The sequence below is a fragment of the Paralichthys olivaceus genome, chromosome 11 (assembly GCF_024713975.1).
Source record: "Paralichthys olivaceus isolate ysfri-2021 chromosome 11, ASM2471397v2, whole genome shotgun sequence".
In the NCBI taxonomy this organism is placed as follows: domain Eukaryota; kingdom Metazoa; phylum Chordata; class Actinopteri; order Pleuronectiformes; family Paralichthyidae; genus Paralichthys; species Paralichthys olivaceus.
The window spans coordinates 21,775,260-21,798,584 of NC_091103.1; the positions used below are offsets into that span (position 1 = coordinate 21,775,260).

At 43.7% G+C, this 23,325-nt stretch overlaps 2 protein-coding genes across 11 annotated transcripts in view; one reads left to right on the forward strand and one right to left on the reverse strand.

Annotated features, from left to right (window-relative positions):
- The window catches only part of aplp2 (amyloid beta (A4) precursor-like protein 2), a 53,958-nt gene extending 44,177 nt beyond the window's left edge, over positions 1 to 9,781 (reverse strand). For 6 of the 8 annotated variants that reach the window (XM_069534979.1, XM_020088497.2, XM_020088493.2 and 3 more), the window contains exon 1: positions 9,388 to 9,751. In XM_069534979.1, the coding sequence (XP_069391080.1) occupies positions 9,388 to 9,459 (72 nt within the window). In that variant the 5' untranslated portion in view covers positions 9,460 to 9,751. Of the gene's footprint in view, positions 1 to 9,387 lie in introns of all 8 variants that reach the window. The other 2 variants (XM_020088495.2, XM_020088489.2) reach the window with 2 other exon arrangements.
- A 2,252-nt stretch (positions 9,782 to 12,033) lies between these two features.
- Positions 12,034 to 22,255, forward strand: prdm10 (PR domain containing 10). 3 transcript variants are annotated; one of them, XM_020088517.2, is made up of 23 exons: positions 12,034 to 12,156; positions 13,274 to 13,381; positions 13,942 to 14,103; positions 14,322 to 14,381; positions 14,473 to 14,577; positions 14,745 to 14,919; positions 15,250 to 15,491; positions 15,789 to 15,989; positions 16,324 to 16,396; positions 16,492 to 16,609; positions 16,693 to 16,813; positions 16,995 to 17,267; positions 17,610 to 17,954; positions 18,129 to 18,284; positions 18,374 to 18,553; positions 18,637 to 18,747; positions 18,912 to 19,112; positions 19,226 to 19,369; positions 19,468 to 19,638; positions 20,083 to 20,217; positions 20,421 to 20,598; positions 20,684 to 20,781; positions 21,495 to 22,255. In XM_020088517.2, the coding sequence occupies exons 2-23, from the start codon at positions 13,310 to 13,312 to the stop codon at positions 21,681 to 21,683; spliced, it is 3,510 nt and encodes a 1,169-aa protein (XP_019944076.2). In that variant the 5' UTR covers positions 12,034 to 12,156; positions 13,274 to 13,309; the 3' UTR covers positions 21,684 to 22,255. The 3 variants fall into 3 exon arrangements, with proteins under 3 accessions (XP_019944076.2, XP_019944077.2, XP_019944078.2); XM_020088518.2 differs by lacking the exon at positions 12,034 to 12,156 and adding an exon at positions 12,306 to 12,431; XM_020088519.2 differs by lacking the exon at positions 12,034 to 12,156 and adding an exon at positions 12,502 to 12,948.
- The last annotated feature ends 1,070 nt before the right edge of the window (positions 22,256 to 23,325 follow it).

Consider the following 23,325-nt stretch of genomic DNA (forward strand, 5'->3'; position numbering starts at 1 on the left):
TGGGCGCTGACATTGAGAACAGGCGGAGAAAAGCAGTTTGAAGGACAACATGGAAATATCACGTTCAGTCGTTACAAGGCAGCCATGAGTTGTGGCCACGCTGGAGCAGGAGAGCAGCCGGAGAAAGAATGGGATCAAGGACACGTAGTGATGTTTCCAAAATATCTGACAACATGAAATGATAGCAGGTGACAGATTTACTGCGTGGGAATGCTGAAGGAGGAGAAACGGTTGTTGACCTTACTGGTATTATACCAGGGGCCCGACTTTAATGCTACAGCTAAATTCAATATATTTGGATTCCATGCAACAAATCCACAGCAAACATTAGCAGCATGTTGCCACATTTTGTCTGCACCATTAGTCAATAAAAATCTTAATTAATTCTGTGTATTTGGTCCACATATACAATTTCTACATGAAAATAGGACAAAAAGAGTAAAGCCATAGGTAGACAGAAGTAGAGGGAAAAAATATATATGTAGATCAAGGAGGTGTAGGCTGAAGCAAACATTGACTCACCTATTAGGTGCAATGAAGACTAAGGGTATAAAAAACAATACAGATAATTGTTTAAGTAATTTATTGGGCGAAAACGCAAAATATTCTCAGTGCTGCCTCGCCAGCAAGTCTGAGTCTTTTTCACAGGAACATTTTTAAGCAGTTAACTGCGAGACGGCTAAATCCTTCAAATATGCTATAAGCCCTCTGGGGGTGATGTTAAAATATTTTTTTAGCTCACGAATAATGTTTTTGAGAACATATAGAATAATGACGAAAGATTATTACATCAAACACATTTTTCTAATGAGGGTCTACTAAAGTTGGCAACGTACCCTAATTACCATTTGGAAGCAGACAGCAGTTTGTCTACGGTGCCCTGTGTGCAGTGCCACTCTCCCATGACCACCTGGGCTGATTTTAAATGAATTGGTGCCCTGATTGCATTGCTCCCTGCTCATTTCTCTCCCCCTGCAGACATAGAGCAGTGGAGCAGAGACACAACCCACATGTCTGCATTAGCTGTGATGCTGCAGGCGATGCAAGGAGGCAGGCTTTACCACGGGAAAATGATGGATGTAATGTAGATATGCTTATCTGTCATTAGGCCCTGCTCTGCCCTCCCTCAACCTCTCAGCAGGGGGAGGGCGGGAGGGATTTCAATAACACTGGTGAAGAATACAACTCTAGTGAGACATTCTGAGGGCAACAGCTAATCAGTCATGTCTCTATGGGGAAGACAGACTTCACAGCAGGAGCATCTATCTTTATGTCGTTCTACTATACTCGGCTTTTGCTCAAGCGTTTGACCTTGCTCTCCCACATCCTGTGTCTTTTTATGCGGTGAACAACCTAAGTCGGACCCTCCTGCAGCCTCTTGCCACTTCTGCAGCAGATACAAAATGCAAACCAGCATGATAACGGAGACTACTGAAAAATACCAGCACCCTTGCATGACTAGGCCGCAATGTCCATCTGTCAGCTCCTAGTGCCTCAATAATAGCGCAGTAGCACTAAACAGGGTCCTGAAACATAAGGACGGGATGTGATGAACACCGAAGGGAGCAGTTGGAGGGTAGGTGGGGAATGGAGGGGGTGGAGTCAAGAGAAGGCGGCCCGCTGCTAAGAAGGCTCTATAATTAGCTGCGGAAGATCAAATGACTTTTAATGGGTTTGTCTGAAAACAGCTATTTCAGATTTGTGCTCGAAGCAATATCATATCTCATCAAACTAATGGAATTCTCTGGAGGGCTTGATTGGTTTTTATCTCAGATCAAAATGGCTGATAGAGGTGCTCAGCTGCTGCATTTATGAGCTGCAGTTTGTGATGAATAAAGTGCAATTTCAGGGAACCATTATGCAAAATGGAGATGGTTGTAACAAAAGATTTCCATATTAAGTCAAATGACACGACTCCTTCAACTTCAGAATTCATGGTTTGGTGCACAATCCTTGTTTCCATACAAGTAATTTCCCATGAATGTTTGAGTGACAATGGGGTTATAATAACTTCTTGTGACAGATAATGGAAACATCTACTGGCCACTAGATAAATAAATGGGCACTACACGGATAATATCAGGGGCGGAGATCAAGCACTGTGAGATCTGGGTGGAGGGAAGTCTGGTGCAGAATGCTATATATTTGCCTCCTTCTGTCCTTAATCATGCAGTAAAACACACAAGAACGTGATGGGATATGATTGGTTATTCTGAGTCATTTATCGGACGATTAAATTTAAAATGATATTCAGGATCAGGGGCTTTCTGATTTTTTTTACACTTTAAGTGTCTGTAATCAGGGAAGAATTGTTCTTGGTTGAGTTTTGGACACAAAAATACAAAATGCCTGTGTTTAGGTCAGACTGGAGCTGCTGCATAAGCTCTCTGTAAAATTACACATGCGCTGTTTGTTAGTATATGTATGTCCCTTATTTCCCAAGGTTTCCTGGTTCATTTCATTTCCCCCACTCCGTCTTCTGGGGTTTTCTATTTTGGACTGTGGAAATGATGTCCAATGAATTCCAGCCAGATTCTGACTGTCATTTACGATTTGAGTTCTCCTTAAATTATACAACACACAAGCCTCCTTCTTTTTATTGCCTCTGTGAGGGCAGGGAGGGGATGTGCAGGCTTTAGCTCTTCACCATGCATGAACACCTCTCATTGAATTAATTACAGAGTTTGAAGGTAGGAGCTTAAACATAAGTATAGTCGGGGAAACTCTGAAGGAAATTTCATCTATTACAGGAAGAAGCTGTCCTGCTTCATGGTACCGAGGTGGATTGTAGGCTTCTCTCCCTTCTGAGGGAAAATCTCCCCCTTTTTCTGTCTGTGTCCTGAATGGACCATCCTACAGGGCTGCTATTTGTCCTTGGCCACCTTCTCCTTGAGAAAGTGCTGTATCAGACAGGCTGCTAACAGGGCCATCACACAGCCACGGCAAAGGAGTCGGCAGCGGCAGCAGCAGCAGTACAGGCCTTTCTCTGGGGGTATACAGTTACACTGCACTGCTCTATCTCTTACTGTACTGGCATTTTCTCACCCCAGAGGAAAGAAAAAAAAGGGAGAAACAGGATGGAATCCGTGGTGCCAGGTTGGAGGATACCATTTCCACTAAAAGCACAAGGTACACGGAGAAGTGATATGACAGAAGCTTGGGAAGCAGGAAGGATGACAGGGAGGGGGCAGGATCTAATATGTTGTGTTTTCTTTGGCAGTGAATGAAAGATGGTTTAAATGTGAGTGTTCGAGCAGTATTACTCAGCAAAACAGTGAACTATACACTCAAACATATTTAGACTAATGTTAAGACTAGTATTTAAGATTTAGATATTTTATTCCACGTTTCCATTCATCTGGATTACACAGTTAACAAAAAAATGTTTTTAATATGATGCATATTTGACAGTCCAACAAGGAAGAATGAGACAGTCATGATAAATTAAATGTGTTTAAAACCAGGTTTGTTTGATATAAACCCATAATCCAAATGCATGGAAATCATTCATCTAATTAGAGCACGGCTGATTTATCAGTCAGCCGATAAAAATCAGCTGATATGGGCCCTTCACAGACATTGATGTCTGTGTTAATGTTTGCCAATACGAAAACTTTTATTTCACAGAATAAAAAAATGCAGAAAAGATGTGCATTTACATTAAGATACAATGTTTATTTATTATTAAGTAATTGCTATTTTTATTTCCATTTATTGTTAAATTGTTCAATATCAAGCCTCAATTAAATTTTATTGTCATAAGAGTTTGATAACAACATCTATATATTAATTAATATATCGGTATAAAAATGTTTTACTTTCTAATATTGTACCACCAAAAATCCATGTCGTTCAGGCTATATTCTATTAGTATACATACATCTTAAGCATTGGGCTGAATATTATTTGAGTGTAGCAGCTGTAAGTCATTCAGCCATCTTATCAGAGCAAGAGCATCAAGAGCAATGTGGCAATCAGTGTTTAGACTGGGTTATGCAGATAGTTCAGAGAACAACCTGATCCTACAGGACGTCTCACGGTGGCTCTCAAATCACCACAAAACAATAAGAACACAGACGCTGTGACCATCCTCAAACGTGTCTTAAAACATGCAGAATGTGATGCCACAAAAAACAGAACATCCAGAGAACATAAGGACAAAGGTATATGATGCACTAAGAGATAGAAATATACACACAAACACAAACAGACCCCCACACAGACAGACAAACATCAACAGAGCCCTAAGAAAAGAGATATTAATTATAACTGAAGTTTGGGAAACTGGGTCTGATTTGAATCCTCTTGTTTTGACAAGGGAAACAAAATCCAGTGAAAATTATTTCAAACACAATGAAAAAAAACACACAAAAATACAGCTCCTGTGTAATTTATGCTCTTTTATTTTCTGGTGCAGCAAACAGTGGGAAACGTTGCCTGGCACACAGTTAACTGGCTCTTTGATTCTTAGCTGCCTGCCTCCATTTTATTCCAGAAGGAAAAAAAAAAGGAGACAAATCAATGCGTGTGTCGGTCTCACCCAAATCTGCAAATGACTCACTGGTGTTACAAAATTGGGAGACAAACACGTGATGAAGACAAGGGGGCACAGCAGGCTACGTCTTCTTCACATACAGCACTGACGGGGACTGAGGGAAAGACGGATGAAGCCATAGGCAGAGGTACAAGTGCACTATAACTCATAGATAGCACACCAGATATTTTATTCATGGGAAGAAAAACCCAAGCAGCAAGAGTGACTCACAGAGAGCTACAGGGACGAACACACACACACACTGAGGAGGGGGTGACAGGGTTTAATCCACCTACGTTGACTGCCTTCTCATTCTCAAACAGAAAATACATTAAAAAATAAAGTCTGAAACAGCAAGGCTCCTTTCTATGGGATTAAAGGGGATGTTTTTGTCTACTGAACTTGAGTGTATAGTCGCTCTCATTGCTATCACAGGAAGAGAGCCGCTCACAGCACAATGCAGCGAGCCATTTGCACTTCAGGCTATGCATTCCTGAGCACTCTGGCATATAAACTGACAAAAGGAATTCCCACACAGCCGCGTTGAGCCGCGCTATTGTCGTAAAGAAATAACACATTCTAAACTCTGGTCTAGTGGTGTTCACCTTTAGCTGCATGTCTTTGCGGAGGATGTGCAGATTGGACTACATGTGGCGGGAGGCCGATGTGCAGCGATGAGTGTGTCGATTTGAACCCACTCACACCGCACCAATATCCCACCACCCAGGATCTCTCATGGACTAAATATGTGATGAGACGAGCTGTAAGAGGATTGTGCACACACACACTTAGAAGGCAGATACACAAACATGTATTTCCAGTTAACAAAAAAAGAGGAGGCAACAGTGCTCATTTGGGATAGTTAGAGCGCACGCAGAGCCTGGGAGACAAAGCCAGGCATCATGAGAACAAGTCTCGTCTGATGAGGCCTCTTTATTTAAATCCCCGGGATGAGCTGAGAGAGTGACTGTCTATGGAATTGCTCCAGGAGATGTGCACAGGCTCGGGGAGGAAGAAACAGCCGTGGCAGTGAAAGGGAAGACGGAGAGACAGACGATGGCTGAGGATCATAGAGTGGCAGGAAGAAATCTTTGAGGAAATGAAAAGGCAGAGAATAGGGGCTTGGATTCAATCAGACATCCCTTCCTTCTGTTCGTCATAGAGCACGGATCACAGCTCAATGTGGAGCACAGCACTCTGATACTACACACAGGTGACTCACTGGGCCACTTTGAAGTCAGTTTGCCTCTGCAGGGCGTGAAAACGAGGGTTTGACTGAGTGAGTGGTTGAGTGTGAGCAGCAGGAGAAGGGTATGGCTCTGGGATTAGTACCTTTCCCTTCGCAGATCTACGAGCACCCAGTGTTTCTTGTCGCTAAGAGGATTCACAGGGATATGGGGCTGTCCCAACAATTGAAAAGCAAGGTTTAAGGTGCTAATCTGGAACGACTTCAAAGATCGAGCGAGGCCGCTTCTCAGCTGATGGAGCACAAGCTGCCGCCGTCATCTTGATTGACATGACCAAACGTGGAGGTCAAAGAGGCAATCTTCATTTAGCTTAGAAGAGAGAGAAGAAACAGCCTGCAGAGAGGCTTTTGCTGTGCGCCATCACCCACAACAATGGACTGAAAGATCATTATCAAACTCAAGTGCTACTGATTGTTGTTTTGGGTTTTTTCAGGCGTGAATTGTTGCCAACAGTCTGCCATCGCCCTCGTCTCTGCTCCATATCTTGATCACCTCTGTATGGTAACAGCACCCCGCGTTGTCCTGGCTATTCAGGACCACACAAAAGACCCTCATAGGGAATCATTCACCCCTGCTAACGGCCGGCTCCACAGCACCCGCCCTGACAATCACAGCCAACTATGGCCATTTGTTCACAAGCAATTGTTCATTATCGCCTCATATCCAGAGCAAATACACACACACTGAAGCACATAGGAGCAGACTTTAGTATCAGTGGTTGCATATAAGTACGCACAGTTGAGCAGGCACAGACTTTGAATGATAAGAGGAAAAATGCTGCCGCAAGACGACTGCAATCAAAGAGCAATAAGCACAGCACCACAGTCATTTCTTTGGGTTACACTGAACAGAATTTTCTCATACTTCTTCTGTGGGTTGGATCGACTTCTTCATTCCACTAGAGCCACTGGTACGTGTAGAGAGGCTATAAAACTAAAGTCATTCCTCCAGCACGAGTTCTATTTTTTTATATACTTCCACACAAGCTCAATCACATGATGTTTTTGACGCAAAAGGCCCAGTGGAAGTAAAACACCAATACTTTTTAAATTTTATGACACAAAAATCTGACGTGTTGTATAACAATGTAATTTCCACATAGTGAGTCACGACAGTGATAATCTCTGCTAGTTTAAGGCAGCAGAGAATAAAATGTTCCGAATGCATTAACTGTTCCACATATTCGGTTTTCCATTAATCCCACTGGGAACCATATCAGCAAAAGCCTTGGTGTGATGCTGTTCTTTGGGTAAACCTGCTGCGTGGTTCTGGCCTTCTACTACATTAGCTCCAGAAAAGGAAACAGCTGCTCAGCTAGGAAGCAAGTGAACAAGAGTGTGAAATGAAACCCTGTTACAAAAAGGGGATATGAAATTAAAGGACGAGAGTGTAAAGCGCAATAAATCACCAGAGCAAAGATGCTGAGATGATGGGGGGTGGGGGCACAGCTGAAGAAACAAAAGGTCACAATCTGGCACTCTCACAGGTATCTGACAAAACAAAACCGTTTACACAGCTGAAGGAGCTGGCTGAACCCAAACGCTTACAAAAGGAGGAACTGAGAAACAAGAGGGCCGTCCCGGGGCCCGATGACATCTCGACCACCACATTGCGCACAAAGAGACGAGGAGCTAGTGACAAGCTGAACGAGAGGGAATAAACCATCCCTGAGAGGCAGTAAGACAGCGTCTCCGTGGAGCTCAATGCTGGATCGTAAATTGAAGCTCAAGGTCCAGGGGCAGTGAGTGCAGTCAGCATGTCAGCACAGCACTCTCTACCTCGGCTGTGCGTCCACAAGCTCATCAGCGGGGCACAGACTAACAGCTTCACTGACAACAACAGTGGACAGCAGGCAGTTGGTTTTTAACAATGCAGGCCTGACATGGTCCAAACTATGGAGTTACTCAAGAAAGGTCAACGAGGCTTGAAGAGAAATGAACATTTTGATGTTTAACCTCCTGTATCTGACTGTGGATGTGTAATATTTGACTTTAGTTAACTAAGAATGTAACCTGAGGAGTCAGCCATGATAGAATCTCTCTAAGGCAGTAGGTTTCTTCTGTTCTCTCTCCAACTCAAAGGTGTTCATGTTTGTTTTACCCACAGGTGAATGTTCAGGTTTGTTTGTTATCACTTCAGTAGTGAGTTTCAGGTTTCCTGTCAACAGTGGTGCGTTCAGGGGCCAATGAGGCAGAAGTCTGATTTAGTGCAAATAAAAATGCTGTATCAAACCACCTCGTCCTTCTATACAGCCATTGATTAAGCCCCAGGAATCCTCGAAAGTAGCCACACAGCAGCCAGTGCACATTCCTCAATTTAATCTCGGTGACTGATCAGAAAATGTAGTGATTCCTCCCATTAATCATCTCAGGAGAGTCTGTGCAGTATCGATCAGCAAGTCTGTGCGGCCAGGAAGGCTGACTGAGGAGACAATCATCGCAGAGGGGACAGGCCTTTGTGGAGAGAGTGCAGCAGCATAGATTTTGTTGGGGACATAATAACCATTATTCCCCCCCCACATTGGCAGCCAATACCGCCTCAAAATGGCCGAGGATTTTTGTCGCAAAGGGGGGGACAGGGAGGAGCGGCTCCTGATAACCACTTTGCACAGCACACAGCCATGCCAGGAGGAGATATCTTGTTAAAATATTTTGTCGTGGGGCTTTTCAACTGTGAGCAAGAACGCTGGTGTAAACCCTCTGAGGGGCAGTGTGTGTGTGTGGGGTGGGGGGTCTTCGCTGAGACGGTTTGCTCTGAAAATGGGTGCAGTGTCGCCCGATGACACACACGTCTGACACTGCAGGCGTTGGGACAATAACTGGAGATCGAGTTGGGAAATAGGAAGTCAGGGAGCTCAGGAAGAGTGTGCACATGTGTGAGTGGGTGTGTTTGCACAGGAGGAGCCACATTTGGCCTAACAAATGGGACTTGTGCAGTGTTTTGGTGCTTTTAATAGCAAGACAGGCAACAAACTTGTGAGTGCACGACATTAAGAGCCAGTAGAGAGTGAATGCAGACGCCTGTGTGTGATATCAGAGGTCGTCCTGGTGAGCCATAAAGCTGGACACTGAATAAGAAAGTAATCTCCTCCTGTAGGGTGGTACACACATGGTGTAAGGCATATTGTTGGAGGTCTATGTGTGTCCCCACAGGCCTAACAGAGCACCAGTTGTCTTTCATTTGATCTCTGCTGCAAAACCCCAGCAGCTATAATCTTGTTACAGAACCTTCCTAGGTCACAACTCAACATCAACACACTGCTGCAGGAGGAAAGTGTAAAACCACCTGATATGATTATGAAACAATCTCTAATGTTGAATCTGCCGCAAAGAACCAACTTCAGGCCCTAAAACTATGCCAAATAAGTGTTTTTTAAATATGGATCAATTCCGTTACTTGTGTCTGGAGGTGTAATCACAGCCTGTTCAATATAATTCACAATAATACGACACAGCACAGATATTTATTTAATAGTGCGTTTCAGCAGAATGGAGCCACAGACGCCTCCTCTGGAAAACGGGACAAATAAAGGCCCATCAAGAATTGATCAAACACCGGTTCATCGATTTAACCGAAGATAAATCTGGAAACGACCCGATCACGTACCTCAATGTACCCGGCCAGCGCTGGAACCACGATGCCCAGAAAGAGGACCGATATCGCTGGGACTGAACCCATCTTCCAGGATCTCCGGCGGTGCCACAGAAAAGAACTCGTATCCTCTGAGTGTGTGTGTCCCGGAGAAGAAGGAGAGAACCCGGTCCTTGGTCGGTGTGTCCCGGGGAGCGGGACGCGTCCTGCTCCGTTTGTTTTGTTACCGGAGCTCGGCAGAAAATGTTGGAGGTTGGACTGAGAGTTGTCTCCTCTGGAAATGTGAACCCACACTGAGCTGTGTGGCGGCGGCGGCTGCTGAGTCTCTGCTGCCCCCTCCCTCTGGAGCTCTGCTGCCCCCTCCCTCTGGATCTCTACTGCCCCCTCCTGGTTCTCTACTGCCCCCTCCCTCTGGATCTCTACTGCCCCCTCCCTCTGGATCTCTACTGCCCCCTCCCTCTGGATCTCTACTGCCCCCTCCCTCTGGAGCTCTGCTGCCCCCTCCTGGTTCTCTGCTGCCCCCTCCCTCTGGATCTCTACTGCCCCCTGTCGGCCTATGCTGCCCCCTCCCTCTGGAGCTCTGCTGCCCCCTCCCTCTGGAGCTCTACTGCCCCCTGTCGGCCTATACTGCCCCCTCCCTCTGGATCTCTACTGCCCCCTGTCGGCCTATGCTGTCCCCTCCTGGTTCTCTACTGCCCCCTGTCGGCCTATACTGCCCCCTCCCTCTGGATCTCTACTGCCCCCTCCTGGTTCTCTACTGCCCCCTCCCGGGCTTTGCCCCCTCCAGCTCTCTGCTGCCCCCTATCTCCCGATCGGTCTTTTTACACAGGGATGAGCAGTATTTATGATGCATGTATTTTAAAATACACATCCAAAATAGTATTTTGTAATTTGTGTTCGATAGGTCGGAAAAAAATGGATTCATATTTTGTAACTAAAATACTATAACTTTAAAATACTGTAAAAATCTTTAATTGATGCCTGCAAAACAGGAATGATCAGACATCAGGAATTTTCTGTGTTTCGAAAATGTGTCTGACAAATGTAAATTTCTTCATTCAGTTGGTTATATTAAGAGGCAGACACACACACACACACACACACACACACACACTCATTGACCTTTCATGATTATTTTGTCTCAAACTCATTTTTTCTCCTCCTAGATTTTCATTAGTGTTTCTCTCTGGTGGCTTATAGAAAAAAACATCATGTTAATTGAATTTCTGCTGCAGGCAGGACATTCCGAGCAGTCGACAGACGTGTTAGAATGAATGAAAAGAATGAATTTGCACATGTTAAGTCTAATCTTGGGACGTGTCAGTTTGATCAGCGGATGCCTCGGCACAAAAACGCCAGTGGAAGAAAAGTGAAAGGAGAATATTTTCAGTTTTAGTTCCCCAGGTAACAGTCGTCCAGGTAGAACAGGTCATACATTACTGCTCTGCCTATTTTTGGCTTTAACAACTCAACTAACACAATCTCTATCCCTCTCATATATACATTTAATTGCACAAGGGACTTGGACGTATGAATCTTTAAATAGAATTTGAGACTGCATTCTTAATTTACTATATGAAGTCTTTATTACCAACAACTATCTAAAAAACTCCTGGTTTATAGGGGGAGAGTTGTTGACGATTCTTCACTATGGGAATGTACAGACTCTCAGAACTGTTGGAATCACTTACATAGCGATGTCAGGTATCCATTTCTTGTCTGCTTCTGTCTTTACTGTATGTGTTTGTTGATGTTGTCTTTGTGTATTTCTGAACTGTGTATTTCTTCCTCATCATCATTCCATCTTCCACAGAGGTTAAAAAAAGACGACTCACACATTCTTATGTATCTTTCTGTGTTATTCTTTATTAAACAGACACAACTCGTTATCTTTCTTTGTCTCCTTTATTTATTTAGCTTTTTTTGAATGCACTTGACACATGGTAAATACATGGTTGTGTGATTATGACATCGTTTGGTACTCAGAGAAAATGAAACAATTATAAGCAACAAAGCAGCTTGCATTAAACTATAACACATAAATAAATGATGTAGACACACACAGGCTGGTGGAGTGGGGGGGCTCTGTTGGGCTGTTTATTTGAATGTTGAATGTTACACAGTGGTGCAAACACTTTGTAGCAGGAGATACCAATTATCAATAAGTTTTTATGAATCACATGTGATTTTCAGGGGCCTCTGCAGAACAATCTGTGCTAAATTCTGTTTACTAATAAAGACCGGAAGTATTAGCATACTGTCATGCAATCCCCTTCTATGACCAACCTCATGTGATTCAGATACTCCGATTTCATTGATTGAAAAAACGTTATTTGACACTTTTTAATAGAAAAGAGTGAAACAATATATACTGTATAAAAATGCTATATAGATGTAAAAAGACAAAGAGACGTTATCTCCATCTTGGAATTCGTATTAGAGGTATAAAAAAGGATTCGATGAGAGGTTTATTTCTATTGGACGACTCCGGTGTATGATTTTTCTGATTGGTTGTAACTGCAATGACATAAAAGTGATCTGTAAATCGTAGTTGCACCTTTTTAAGGTTTTTTGTGGGAAACATTAAAGATTCACGATTTATAAAATTTAAACGTGCGCACGAACTGTGTTGGATCTTTTAAATAAAACAACTAAATAAAACCAGAAGCTACTTCTGCTCCTCATGGTCGGTAAGCACCAATCGGAGGCCGCGCTCCTCCGTGTAGCCAGGCAGATTATGTTAATATATGCAATGCGGCCATCTCTGCAGCTACCAACTCTGAGGTAAGAACAACTTGTTCGTTTTCCACTAAATGTAAGAAAAGCGGGGATTTCTGCACGAGCGCCTCCGCAGCCCCGCTTCTCTGGAGCAGTTCTGCGGAGATACGTTAAATGTTCGCGGTGTTTTCAGTGGATTTGCGCCGGTTTCAAATCGTATTTTTCCCGTCGCGTCTCCTCCGATGCTGCTGTTGTTGGTAGTTCCACCCAAAATGGAGCCCGGGTCTTCCTTGTTCTCGGACGCTCCGGCAGGGCTGGGCCCAACTAGAGGCGGGGGACGGGTGGGTCTCTCCAAATAGTAATCCGCCCGAAACCATCTTTAATCAGAGATGTCAGCCCGTGCTCCGTGCCCCGGTGCCCGACAAGTTTGAAATGTCTGCGCGGTCACCGTCACATCGGGACTATTTAGCCGTGGAGCTAGCGTCGCGCTGCAGTAAATGCCCGGGTTTCTGCGGCGCTGCTTTTTGTGGTATGGTCCGGTTGGGACCGAGAACCTGCAGGGTTAAAATAGGGGGGGATTGAATTTGTCATTGATTATACCAAGTGGGTTTCTGAACGTGTTCGGAGTCTCTCGGCTCTTCGCCGGAGATTTTGTGGCGACATGCGGTTGTTTTTAGGCACATTTCCTCCCTCATGCGGCCTCGGGAACACACCGCGTTCTTCCCTTCGTACCCCCGCTGAGATGCTCCGTGTGACCGCTCTGTGTGCAGCGGTGACACGCGGCTCTATTTTGGCTCCTGGACACTGTGATCTGCCTCAGATGACACGCGGGTTTGAGTCCGGTGTCTCTCAGCTCAGGTTGACCTCACTGCTGCAGCTTCTCCACAAATAAAGTGGTCCAGCACACAATCACTCAGAGAAAAGCTGTGACAATAAAGACATCCATGGAAATCCACTCACATGTGCACATTTCTGTTACAGATACATATATATGACCCTGTCAGCCTCCTCACACAATGCATTGTTATTGATTACAATCTTACACTTACTTATTACTTACTGATGCCTAATTAGACTCTTGCTGCTGTAATATTGCAAATTGCCTCATTGTGGGACTAATAAAACAGTAACTTGTGTCATCTTGTCTTAATCACCCACGTCCTCTTGTCCTTGTGCATTACAGGCCTCCCTGGCTGTCTCAGGAGTGAAGTGAGCTGCCATGGAGACCAAGCAGGAGCCCTCCGCTGTGTGGAGTCAGGCTGCAAACAGTGATTCAGACAACGCCACACAGGTCTGAACGGCCTCCGAACGGACACATTCAAGATGTAGAAAAGGATGTCGTACATTTGATGCTTCAGAGGATGATTTTCAGCTTCTAATAATAATAATAACATGTTTTATTTATAGGTGCCTTTCACAGCACTAAAGGTCACCTTACAATGCAGAGATACAAAAATCAATACAATTAACAGTGAATAAAGCATTATGTAGGTTGGCCAAATGGAAAACAAGCAGACTAAATATGCCAGTTTAAAAAGATGTGGTTTTAGATGTTTAGATTCTGCTTTATCATCAATACCATTAGTTTTTTGATTGATCTTGCCTGTCCTACATCAACAAGATGAACAAGGGGGTCATGCAACAGTCTACCTGTAACAACCTTCCTGACAAATAGTGCACATCGGTTTTTAGGAGAACTGCAGCTGGGTGGTGACGCCTAATACTGCCTTCTACATCAAGATGATGTGTTCAAAAATAGCATGTTATTAATGTGTGCTGAGTCACAGTCAGAGAGTGCACTAGTGCTGCAGGTGGTTCAAAGCCTTTGAGACTTGTGGACGTGTGTTTCAGGTGCATTTCGAAGGCAGCACAGTGGCCCAGATAGTGTACAGCGGAGACCAGGCGGACCGGGGACAGCAGCAGGTGGTTTACACAGCAGACGGGAACTCCTTTGCCTCTGTGGAGTCTGCAGAGCACACGCTGGTCTACATACATCCTGCAGATGGCACTCAGGCAAGACTAAGCCTCATTTAGAGGAGAGATGTTCTGCTGAAATTATATGTATTTGGGGGACAGTCTCAAGAAAAGCAACATGCATGAATGGACAAATGGGGTTGAATGTCATTTGCAACTATTAGACCTAATGGATAGTTTAAAAAAACATCAAATAATATGAAAAATTAATAACATGCATGATTTGTTCACACTGTTGTTTTACCTTTTTGTTTCAGACTGTATTTGCTGATCAGCCACAGGTGGCTTACATTCAGCAGGATGGTACAACCCAGCAGGTTGGTGTTTACCAGGCACTGTCACATTGCGAGCTTGCTGTGTGATGTATTGTTTTTACAGAACCATAACGTCACTGAATGTCATCTGTAGGTCACCGTTTTGCTGCCCAGCGGACAGAACATGAACACTGCCAATCTGCACGTTCTCAGTAATGTAGCAGACGCCCCACAAGCGATCCTGGAGCCAGTGTCGCAGGTGAAAACGCATTTTTATGCAGCTGTTGTTTTACATGTTCAGAAATAATTAGTCTCATTTGTGTAAAACGGTCAGAGAAGAACATGAATATGCCAAACCTGAAGAGAACTTACGATAAGTAGAACAACAAACTGAGAATTATCTCTCTGACACGATCAAACACACAGGAGCAGCTGTCTGTTTCCAACTCGCTCACCTCCATGGCGGACATGGCAGAGCCCCCCACCAGTCCCCTCGGTGCTACGGACTCCACAGATGACTCTGAAGAAGATGAGGAAGAGGATTCTGAGATTGATGAGTGGGAGCCTTGTCAGCCTCAATCATTCAACCCTCACAACCTCTGTGAGTGTCTGTCTCTGTCAAGACTCGGTCACTCAAGTAGAAAAGACGGGAGCAAATTAAATCACAGATATGTATTTATATTGCTGCTGACACCTTTTAGTTACAACAATATCACAAAATAGTGCCTATAAATGATCATTGAGTGAGATCTGGGGCATTTTATCAATATTACAAGATGAAAACCTGCACAATTATAACATTTTCCTGCAGAGCTGATGTTCCGGATCGTGCAGACCTTAATATTACATTTAGAGTTTCAGGGTTCAACACTTAGACCACATCTGTACGTATTGTGTTGATTCTGACTTTCAAATTTTTGTGGCTTTTCAGGGTGCGAGGAGTGTAACAACGCCAACCCCTCCGTCTGTCTGAAACACGGTCCGCTGCACCCCATCCCCAGCCGGCCGGTGGTGTCCAAGGCCCGTGCCAGTCTGCCTCTGGTCCTCTACATGGATCGCTTCCTGGGCGGGGTGTTCTCCAAGAGACACATCCCAAAACGCACACAGTTCGGCCCGGTGGAAGGACCCCTGGTTCCTCAGAACGAACTACAGGATCACTACATCCATCTGAAAGTAAATCAGTATTCTGCATGTCTCATTTGTGTATGAATTGCTTTCAACATTTTTCTAGTTGTGCAATTTTTATTTTGGCTGCACTGTGTTAAACGTTTATATAAAAATAATAATATCCTATTTTACCTTTAAAACGCTCTAGCGCCAGAAGCAAAGAGGGCAACATTTTATAGAGTCCTAGCAGAGGAACAAAAACAGAATATATGTTGTTTGTATTCAACATTGTATAATGTTTATAAGAACCTTTGTGTGTGCAACTGTGCATTGTTTCAGTCTGCTATGTTCTGCTTGTTGTAGCTGAGTGTGCTGGATGCAGAGAAAGATGAACACAAGTCTAATGACATGTGGTTGGACCTGTCTGATGAGGACAGCTGTAACTGGATGATGTTTGTGAGACCTGCTCAGAACCACCTGGAGCAGAATCTGGTGGCATATCAGTACGGCTCAGAGATATTTTACACGACCATCAAGAACATCCGGCCTAAACAAGAGCTCAAGGTCAGTCCTGCTTAGTGCTGCATAGTGTGTGGTATTTACAATCAATTCATTTATCCTGAGGTACTGTGTGCTTTTCATTAACGGGTGCTCTGGTTGCCACCATTTCCAGCTGTAGGGAGCTGTATCGATAAAAGTATAGCTACCTGACACTTGGCAGACAGGTTAGCAAGCAACTGCTGAAAAAAGACATCTAAAAAATTCAGAACCAGATATTTTGCTGAGGAGCTGATGGAGATTAACTAGATTTAAAAGAAGAATGAATCACTCCTACATCACTGAAGTATCTGAATATTTTTTTAGCTAGTTTTAAAAAAAATGCAATTTCCGTCTGCAGGTGTGGTACGCAGCATCATATGCAGAGTTTGTCAAACATAAGATCCACGATGTGACAGAAGAAGAAAGAAAAGGTCAGTCAACACTGTGTTTCAGCTATTTATGATCACATGTGTCTCATTACAATCTATTATAAGAGTCTTGTCCTCACCTTCTGTCATTTCTTCAGTCCTGCACGAGCAAGAGAAGAACTGGCCTTGCTACGAATGTAACTGTCGCTTCGTGAGCTCTGAACAACTGCAACAACATCTCAACATGCACGATGACAAGTTTAACTCTGCTACTAGGTAACACATCACTTTCTTCTTTTCACTTTAGTTTTTAACAAACTACAGCCTGTGTGACTTATTCACTGTCTTTGTTCTGTCAGATCCAGAGGCCGAGGTCGAGGTCGAGGCAGGAAGAGGTTTGGGACAGGAAGAAGACCGGGACGGCCACCGAAATTTATACGCTTGGAACCACCAGTAGACACTGGTGAAGACAAGACAACAGTAAGAGTCACATTATTGCTTCCTATGTTGATAAATCGATTCATTAATTGGCTCAGAGAAATTCTGATAAACATTTAATGCTAAAGTAATAATACATACAGAAAATATTGTAGTGTAAATGAAATCAGCTTAGCGCAACATTCTTTTTTAAATAAAACATTTAAATCCCCTTTTTAATCAGGAGATGCTGGAACTGATGGAGAAGCAGCCGCTGGAGGAGCATGAGGAGGGAGCTCAGAACGGGCTGAAGGTGGTTGAGATGGAGCTGGAGACCGAGGACGGGACGGAGCTGGAGGGTCAGCTCATAACTCAAGCTGGGGAGCTGGTCACAGAATCCATCATCCCAACCTCCAACACAGAGCTGCCTGTTTCACTGAAGGAGGACCCGGCACAGAACAGCCAATCAGACACCCACCTCACATCTCAGGATATGCGCCGTGCCAAGAGGATACGGGTAAGATGGGAGACTCTCTGTTTTAGATATAGTCTGTTGTTTCGAGTCAACGTGGCTATGATACGCTTTAAAACCATGTGTCTCTCTCCCTCAATGCGTGTCTCCTTCAAAGATGGATGTGCAGGTAGGTGGGACCGGGAAGATGCCAGAAAAACACGAAGTTTAAAGAATCCCTTTGTCATTTTCCATGGTGTCAATGCTCATGCGACATTTTAGGATATTCCCACTCCTGCACACTCCATTGCATCAATCCACCTCCTCCTGTGTTTCTGCAGATCAATGTCAGGAAACACAGTTGGGGTTTTCTCTTAGTAGTTCCTCTCTCTCTCCTTTCTGTCTCAGAATGCAGCACTGCAGCACCTTTTCATCAGGAAAAGCTTCCGTCCTTTTAAATGCACACACTGTGGCAAGGCCTTCCGGGACAAAGACAAGCTGGATCAGCATCTGCGGGTCCACGGCCGCGACGCCTACACCTTTACCTGCCACATCTGCAGCAAGAGCTTCATGAGCGACTCGTCCCTGGAGGACCACCTGCTGGTGCACACGGAGAACCGCTCCTACTCTTGCCTCCTTTGCCCCGAAACCTTTGAAAAGCTGGACCTGCTCAAAGAGCACATAGGGGTGCATGCTGTGGACGGGTGCTTCACTTGTCCCTCCTGCAAGAAGACGTTTACTGACTTCATCCAGGTTAGTAAACGTTTGTCTCCTTCATGGCGATACAGTGATTTTAGAACAGCTAAATTGTTTTGTTTTAGTGCCCGGCTGATAAATCATCATCAATATATGATGTACCGATATATTCTTATTACAACTAAGCCAGAAACAGTCTGGTTTGAAATGACAAAATGTTCTGTTCCTCAGGTAAAGAAGCATATACGCTGCTTCCATTCAGAGAAGATCTTCCAGTGCCCTCACTGCGAAAAGGCCTTCTGCCGGCCGGACAAGCTGCGGTTGCACATGCTGCGCCATTCTGACCGCAAAGACTTCCTGTGCTCAACATGTGGTAAACAATTCAAGGTAAGATGAATATTGAAAACCCTGAGAGACAACCTTGGTGTGTTGATCTATGTGGTCTTACCCATAACCCTCTTTCCTGTGACATTAAGAGGAAAGATAAGCTGCGGGAGCACATGCAGCGCATGCACAACCCCGACCGAGAGGCCAAGAAGGCGGACCGGATCCTCCGCTCCAAAACCCTCAAACTGAAGGTGCCCAATTCGGACTTTGAGAGCTTCATGTTCAAATGCAGAGTGTGCATGATGGGATTCAGACGAAGAGGAATGCTGGTGAGCAACAATTCACAGAACTGCTCTTTTTGTTTTTATAAATTTCTTGTGCACTTTTCAAAGCTTTATTTTTCTGGTTTCAGGTTAATCATTTGTCCAAGCGTCATCCTGAGATGCGTATTGATGACGTGCCTGAGTTAACGCTGCCAATTATCAAACCCAACAGAGATTACTTCTGCCAGTATTGTGACAAGGTTTGTTTTTCCACTTCCATTTCTTTCAAACAGGGAGTTTTGGACAAGTGCGTTTTTCTATCTTCCAAATATGCTTAACCTCTGCCTCGCCTGAATCAGATCAGAGGAGACCAGTTTTCATTATGTTATGAATACGTCTCTGTAATGAGCTGATCTCTGTGCAGGTCTATAAGAGTGCGAGTAAGAGGAAAGCCCACATATTGAAGAACCACCCAGGGGCAGAATTGCCTCCCAGCATCCGTAAGCTGCGACCAGCTGCTCCTGGTGAACCAGACCCCATGCTGAGCACACACACCCAGCTGACCGGCACCATCGCCACCGCACCAGTCTGCTGCCCACACTGCGCCAAACAGTACAGCAGCAAGGTTTGTAATGAAACTGAGTTAAAAACATCTAAGGGTTGAAAATCTTTAATCTACCATTCTACACCATTCAGCTGCAGACCTAACGGATGACTTTCTGTGTGTTTGTGTCTCAGACTAAGATGGTTCAGCACATCAGGAAGAAACATCCAGAGTTTGCTCAGCTCGCCAACACCATCCAAGCTCCTCTGACAGCAGCTGTAATCAGCAGTTCTCCTGCCGTCGTCAGTGCAGACGGTACTACAGCTGAGGCTGTAGTGGTAAGAAGATTTGTAAACACTCAGTACATAGGAGGAAATAAGAAAAAAGGTCAACTAATAAAATAGAAAATAACTTACTTTGATAATTGTATCCACAGACCACAGATCTGCTGACACAGGCCATGACGGAGCTTTCACAAACACTCACAACAGACTACAGAACAGCGCAGGGCGACTACCAAAGGATCCAGTACATCCCCGTCTCTCAGGCAGGAGGCAGCCTGTCGCAGCCACAGCACATTCAGCTGCAGGTGGTGCAGGTGGCTCCGGTAAGATCCAGAATCTGAGTATCCCAACAACATCCTTTCTCACAATGACAGCCATCCACTCTGATAGGTGGGAGCATCTAGTCAGTGTAGACTGAAGGACTTGCATGTCTAACATAGTATACAGTACAGAGTATGAAAACCATAGCGGCTGAAGGAGCTGTTTTTCAGATTCATTTATCACGTATACTTCCTCTTTTTCGTCTGGGATTTAAACTGGCAACTGTCATTCTACCGCTCATGTGGCCAAAAATACTGATCACTCTAATGTGATCTTATGCTCAGATCAAAAGTTTACCACCTTTCATTTCCTTCTATTTTTTGAAAATGTTGATTGCAGGTTAAATTATGTGCTTTGCAGTTAGTCAACAAAATCTTTTTAAACATCTTGTGGGTTGAGGTGATTTTTAGAAACCGTGTCCTTGATTTTTGCTCTGTGTTCCACAGGCTTCATCTCCACATTCGCAGCACCCGACTGATGTGAGTCAGTTGCATGACCCTCACGGCTACAGTCAGCACTCCATCCAGGTTCAACACATCCAGGTCACTGGGCCTCCAGGCACTGGACAAGGTGCCACCCAGGTAAACCTTCATCACACTCTGGTATTTCATTCATGAAGAATATTTTACACATATTATATTTTTTAATAACATTAAACAAGTTATTAAGACATGTATTAAATGTTGTTTTGTTTTCCAATAGTCTCAATATCCTGTTGACCTTTGCATTTCGTTATGGAAATTGGTTCAAACTTGATAACAACCACCTCTCCTCCCTCTTTCAGGTAACCGGTCAGCCACTAAGCCCCACCTCCCAGCAGCCTAGTCAGGAGCTGAGCCCCACCCAGTTGACCCCTGTCACTTTAGCTCAGAGCCACACGCTGCAGACCAGCAGCACCCAGTCGCAGCAGGGGACCGTCCAGCACGCCTACATACCCGGGAACTGGAACTACCGAGGTTACTGTAAGTCATATATGCTTTACATTGTGATGGCTCTACACTGTTCGATTGTGTGTTAGGTTAATATGTCAATGTCTCTTTGCTCCAGCGTCGGAGATCCAGATGATGGCTCTACCTCACGCACAGTATGTGATCACCGAGGCCAGCCCGCCTGTATCCGGAGTCAACAACAACCAGGTGAAAACGGTGAGTGAGGGAGATACCTGTTTGGAGGAAAGAACCAGTGCACGTGTGCTTAAGGAAATCAGGATCTGAAGCAGTTCAATTTTTCTCCTTATACAGTGGAAACCAGATATTAGTGATCAACCGCTTGTATGGATACAAAATCTTAGGACACATTGTTCCTACACAATGCTGTTCAAATAATTTGGTTATCAAGTAATCTGCTTACAGTTTTCATTTTGAGTCTTTTCATACATGTTCGGTGTCTGTGCACTGCCAACCGCCATCTCCTCCGGCTCTACAGACATTCTACCAGTCTGAGTTTACACATGTGTTAGTGCATGTGTCGGCTTGTGTGTCAGAGCAAGAGAAAAGCTGAATTATGAACGAATGCGTGCGCAGCTATGAAGAAAGATTTTACTCATTTAAGAAAAGTAGCGACCATTGTGTGATGATCAGTGTAGATATTGTAATTTCAAACAAATCGACCTTTAGACTGTAGCGGGTCAGAGATGTCAGCTGAGTCTCTTTCCCTGAAGTTCCAGACCAGGACTATCATACAGAAGCTACGTAATTTGGTTCTAGTGATCAATCTATTGTTGATCTGCAGACTCATGTTAGATACCAGATATTCAAATTCGCATTATAGACTGTAAAAATAAGACAGGAGCAGATATTCAGATTTGAATGTGGTGATATCATGTGAAAACAGAAATGTTCTCTTTCCCGTCCTGCAGACGCACTATGTGATCTCTGAGGGTCAGACCGAGCTGGAGCCCAAACAGCCCGTTCCTCAGAGCACAACGCAGGCCCACGCTGAACAGCTGGAGCAGCAGCCGACCAATCCGCAAGGCACAACGCAGTACATCATCACCACGACAACCAACAGCAGCGGCGCTAGTGAAGTTCACATCACAAAACCCTGAAGTGCACAGTGATGAACTCTCACAGAGACTGATCTTGCATGTAGACCTCAGATGCTTGTACGCACACGAACGAACAAACACAAAGTCATATGCAACCGGAAACCGATTCATACAGAAGTGAAGAGTGAGGGCACGAAAGATGACAGCACAGTTTTATGTGTCTGTCAGTTTAATAGAGAGAAAAACACAAACAGGTTATTTAAAAACAAAAGCTACACCTGTTTTGAAGTTATGGACTTTTTCAGAGATATTTGCAGGGTTCCTGTGTGAACATCAAATATTAAAATAATCATGTTAAGGTATGGAAAAGTTGGATAAGTTTTGTTGCTTAGTTCTTACAGTTTTTTGTTGCCATTTTACATATTTATAAAGTTATTGACATTTCTTGAAATAGAGTATTTGTAAATGAAAGTATTGAGAGACGGTAAAAAATACGGAGAACACTGTACAGAACAATCCAGCAAAACAGGTCAACATGTTTTTGTCTCATCATGTTTATGTGAGTGAACCTGTGTTTGCGTATTGATATCTGATGTGATTTATTCCTCCATGAAGTTCCTCCTTGAAATGTGTCACACGTCTGTTATTTTAATTCACATGCTGGTTATTTTACTCTTTTTCTTTGTCACAACCACAGCGTCTGTGTTTTTATAGTAAATTTAGAAAAGCAAAAACAATCAGTTCCACTCTACCAAAATTCAATGGATGATCTCAATGGCTTTGTGGGTCAGTTCTTAAAAATCAAACATCGCTTTAGATTTTACAAGATAATGCAGAGCATGGATACAATTGACCTGTAAACATTTGGAATTTGATTCTTTTATTTTTTACATATCTAAAAGGAAACTACACCTGGAGGAGTGAGTTAGCATCAGGCTCTGATGAGAGGTGTGGTCAGAAATGAGCTGTTAGACCTTTAACCACACCCATCAGTGATGTCACAGGATTTGTGGGAAACACCTGTACACAAATACGAAATCAAGAGGAAAATGTTTTTCAAATTTGAATTTCTATATTTCTTTCTCTGACATTTCATTGTCTGAGAAGAAGAAAAATATTCATCTTTTAACTGAAGGTACATTTTTTTTCCCCTGCAGAAATCCTTCATCTTGGAGCAAAATGAAAAACTTTTCCTCAGTGATTCTAATGTACATAGAAAATATCATTTAAGAGCCTCAGGTGTTACCAGTGAAATATTTAGACGCAGCATCACAGGCTGTGCAAGTGCAGCTTCATATTTTGGAGTAAACAACAGTCAAGTATAATTTCACTCATCACATCTCATATTTCATTTGCAGTTACTTAGGAAATGAGAATATAATTCAGCAGGAAGAGTTCAAATAAAATACAATAAATATCCTCTGTGTTACTGATGTACTCATAAAGCAAGGCATTGTCTGTTGTTGTAATAAAACAGTACTTCGTTTTTCAAGGTACATCTGAATAAAACAAAATAAAAATAATAAAACTAAATTCATTAAAAACTTGCAATAAAATATACTTGTATATCATAACATAGAGAGATGTTATAAGATAATGATTCCCTTTACAATAACAAGTTATTACCATGTGTTAAACATTTTATTGTTTTATTCATCAGCAACAGAACAGTTCTTCATAGAAACAGTTCAAACCTCAGAGA

What these genes read in the sequence shown, in the direction of transcription:
- prdm10 (XM_020088517.2), top strand. Translation starts at nt 13,310, where the DNA reads ATGGAGACCAAGCAGGAGCCCTCCGCTGTGTGGAGTCAGGCTGCAAAC. An exon ending in CGTTTACTGACTTCATCCAG is followed by an intron (nt 17,955 to 18,128) that starts GTTAGTAAACGT and finishes TCTGTTCCTCAG; the next exon opens with GTAAAGAAGCATATACGCTG. An exon ending in CTGGACAAGGTGCCACCCAG is followed by an intron (nt 20,218 to 20,420) that starts GTAAACCTTCAT and finishes TCCCTCTTTCAG; the next exon opens with GTAACCGGTCAGCCACTAAG.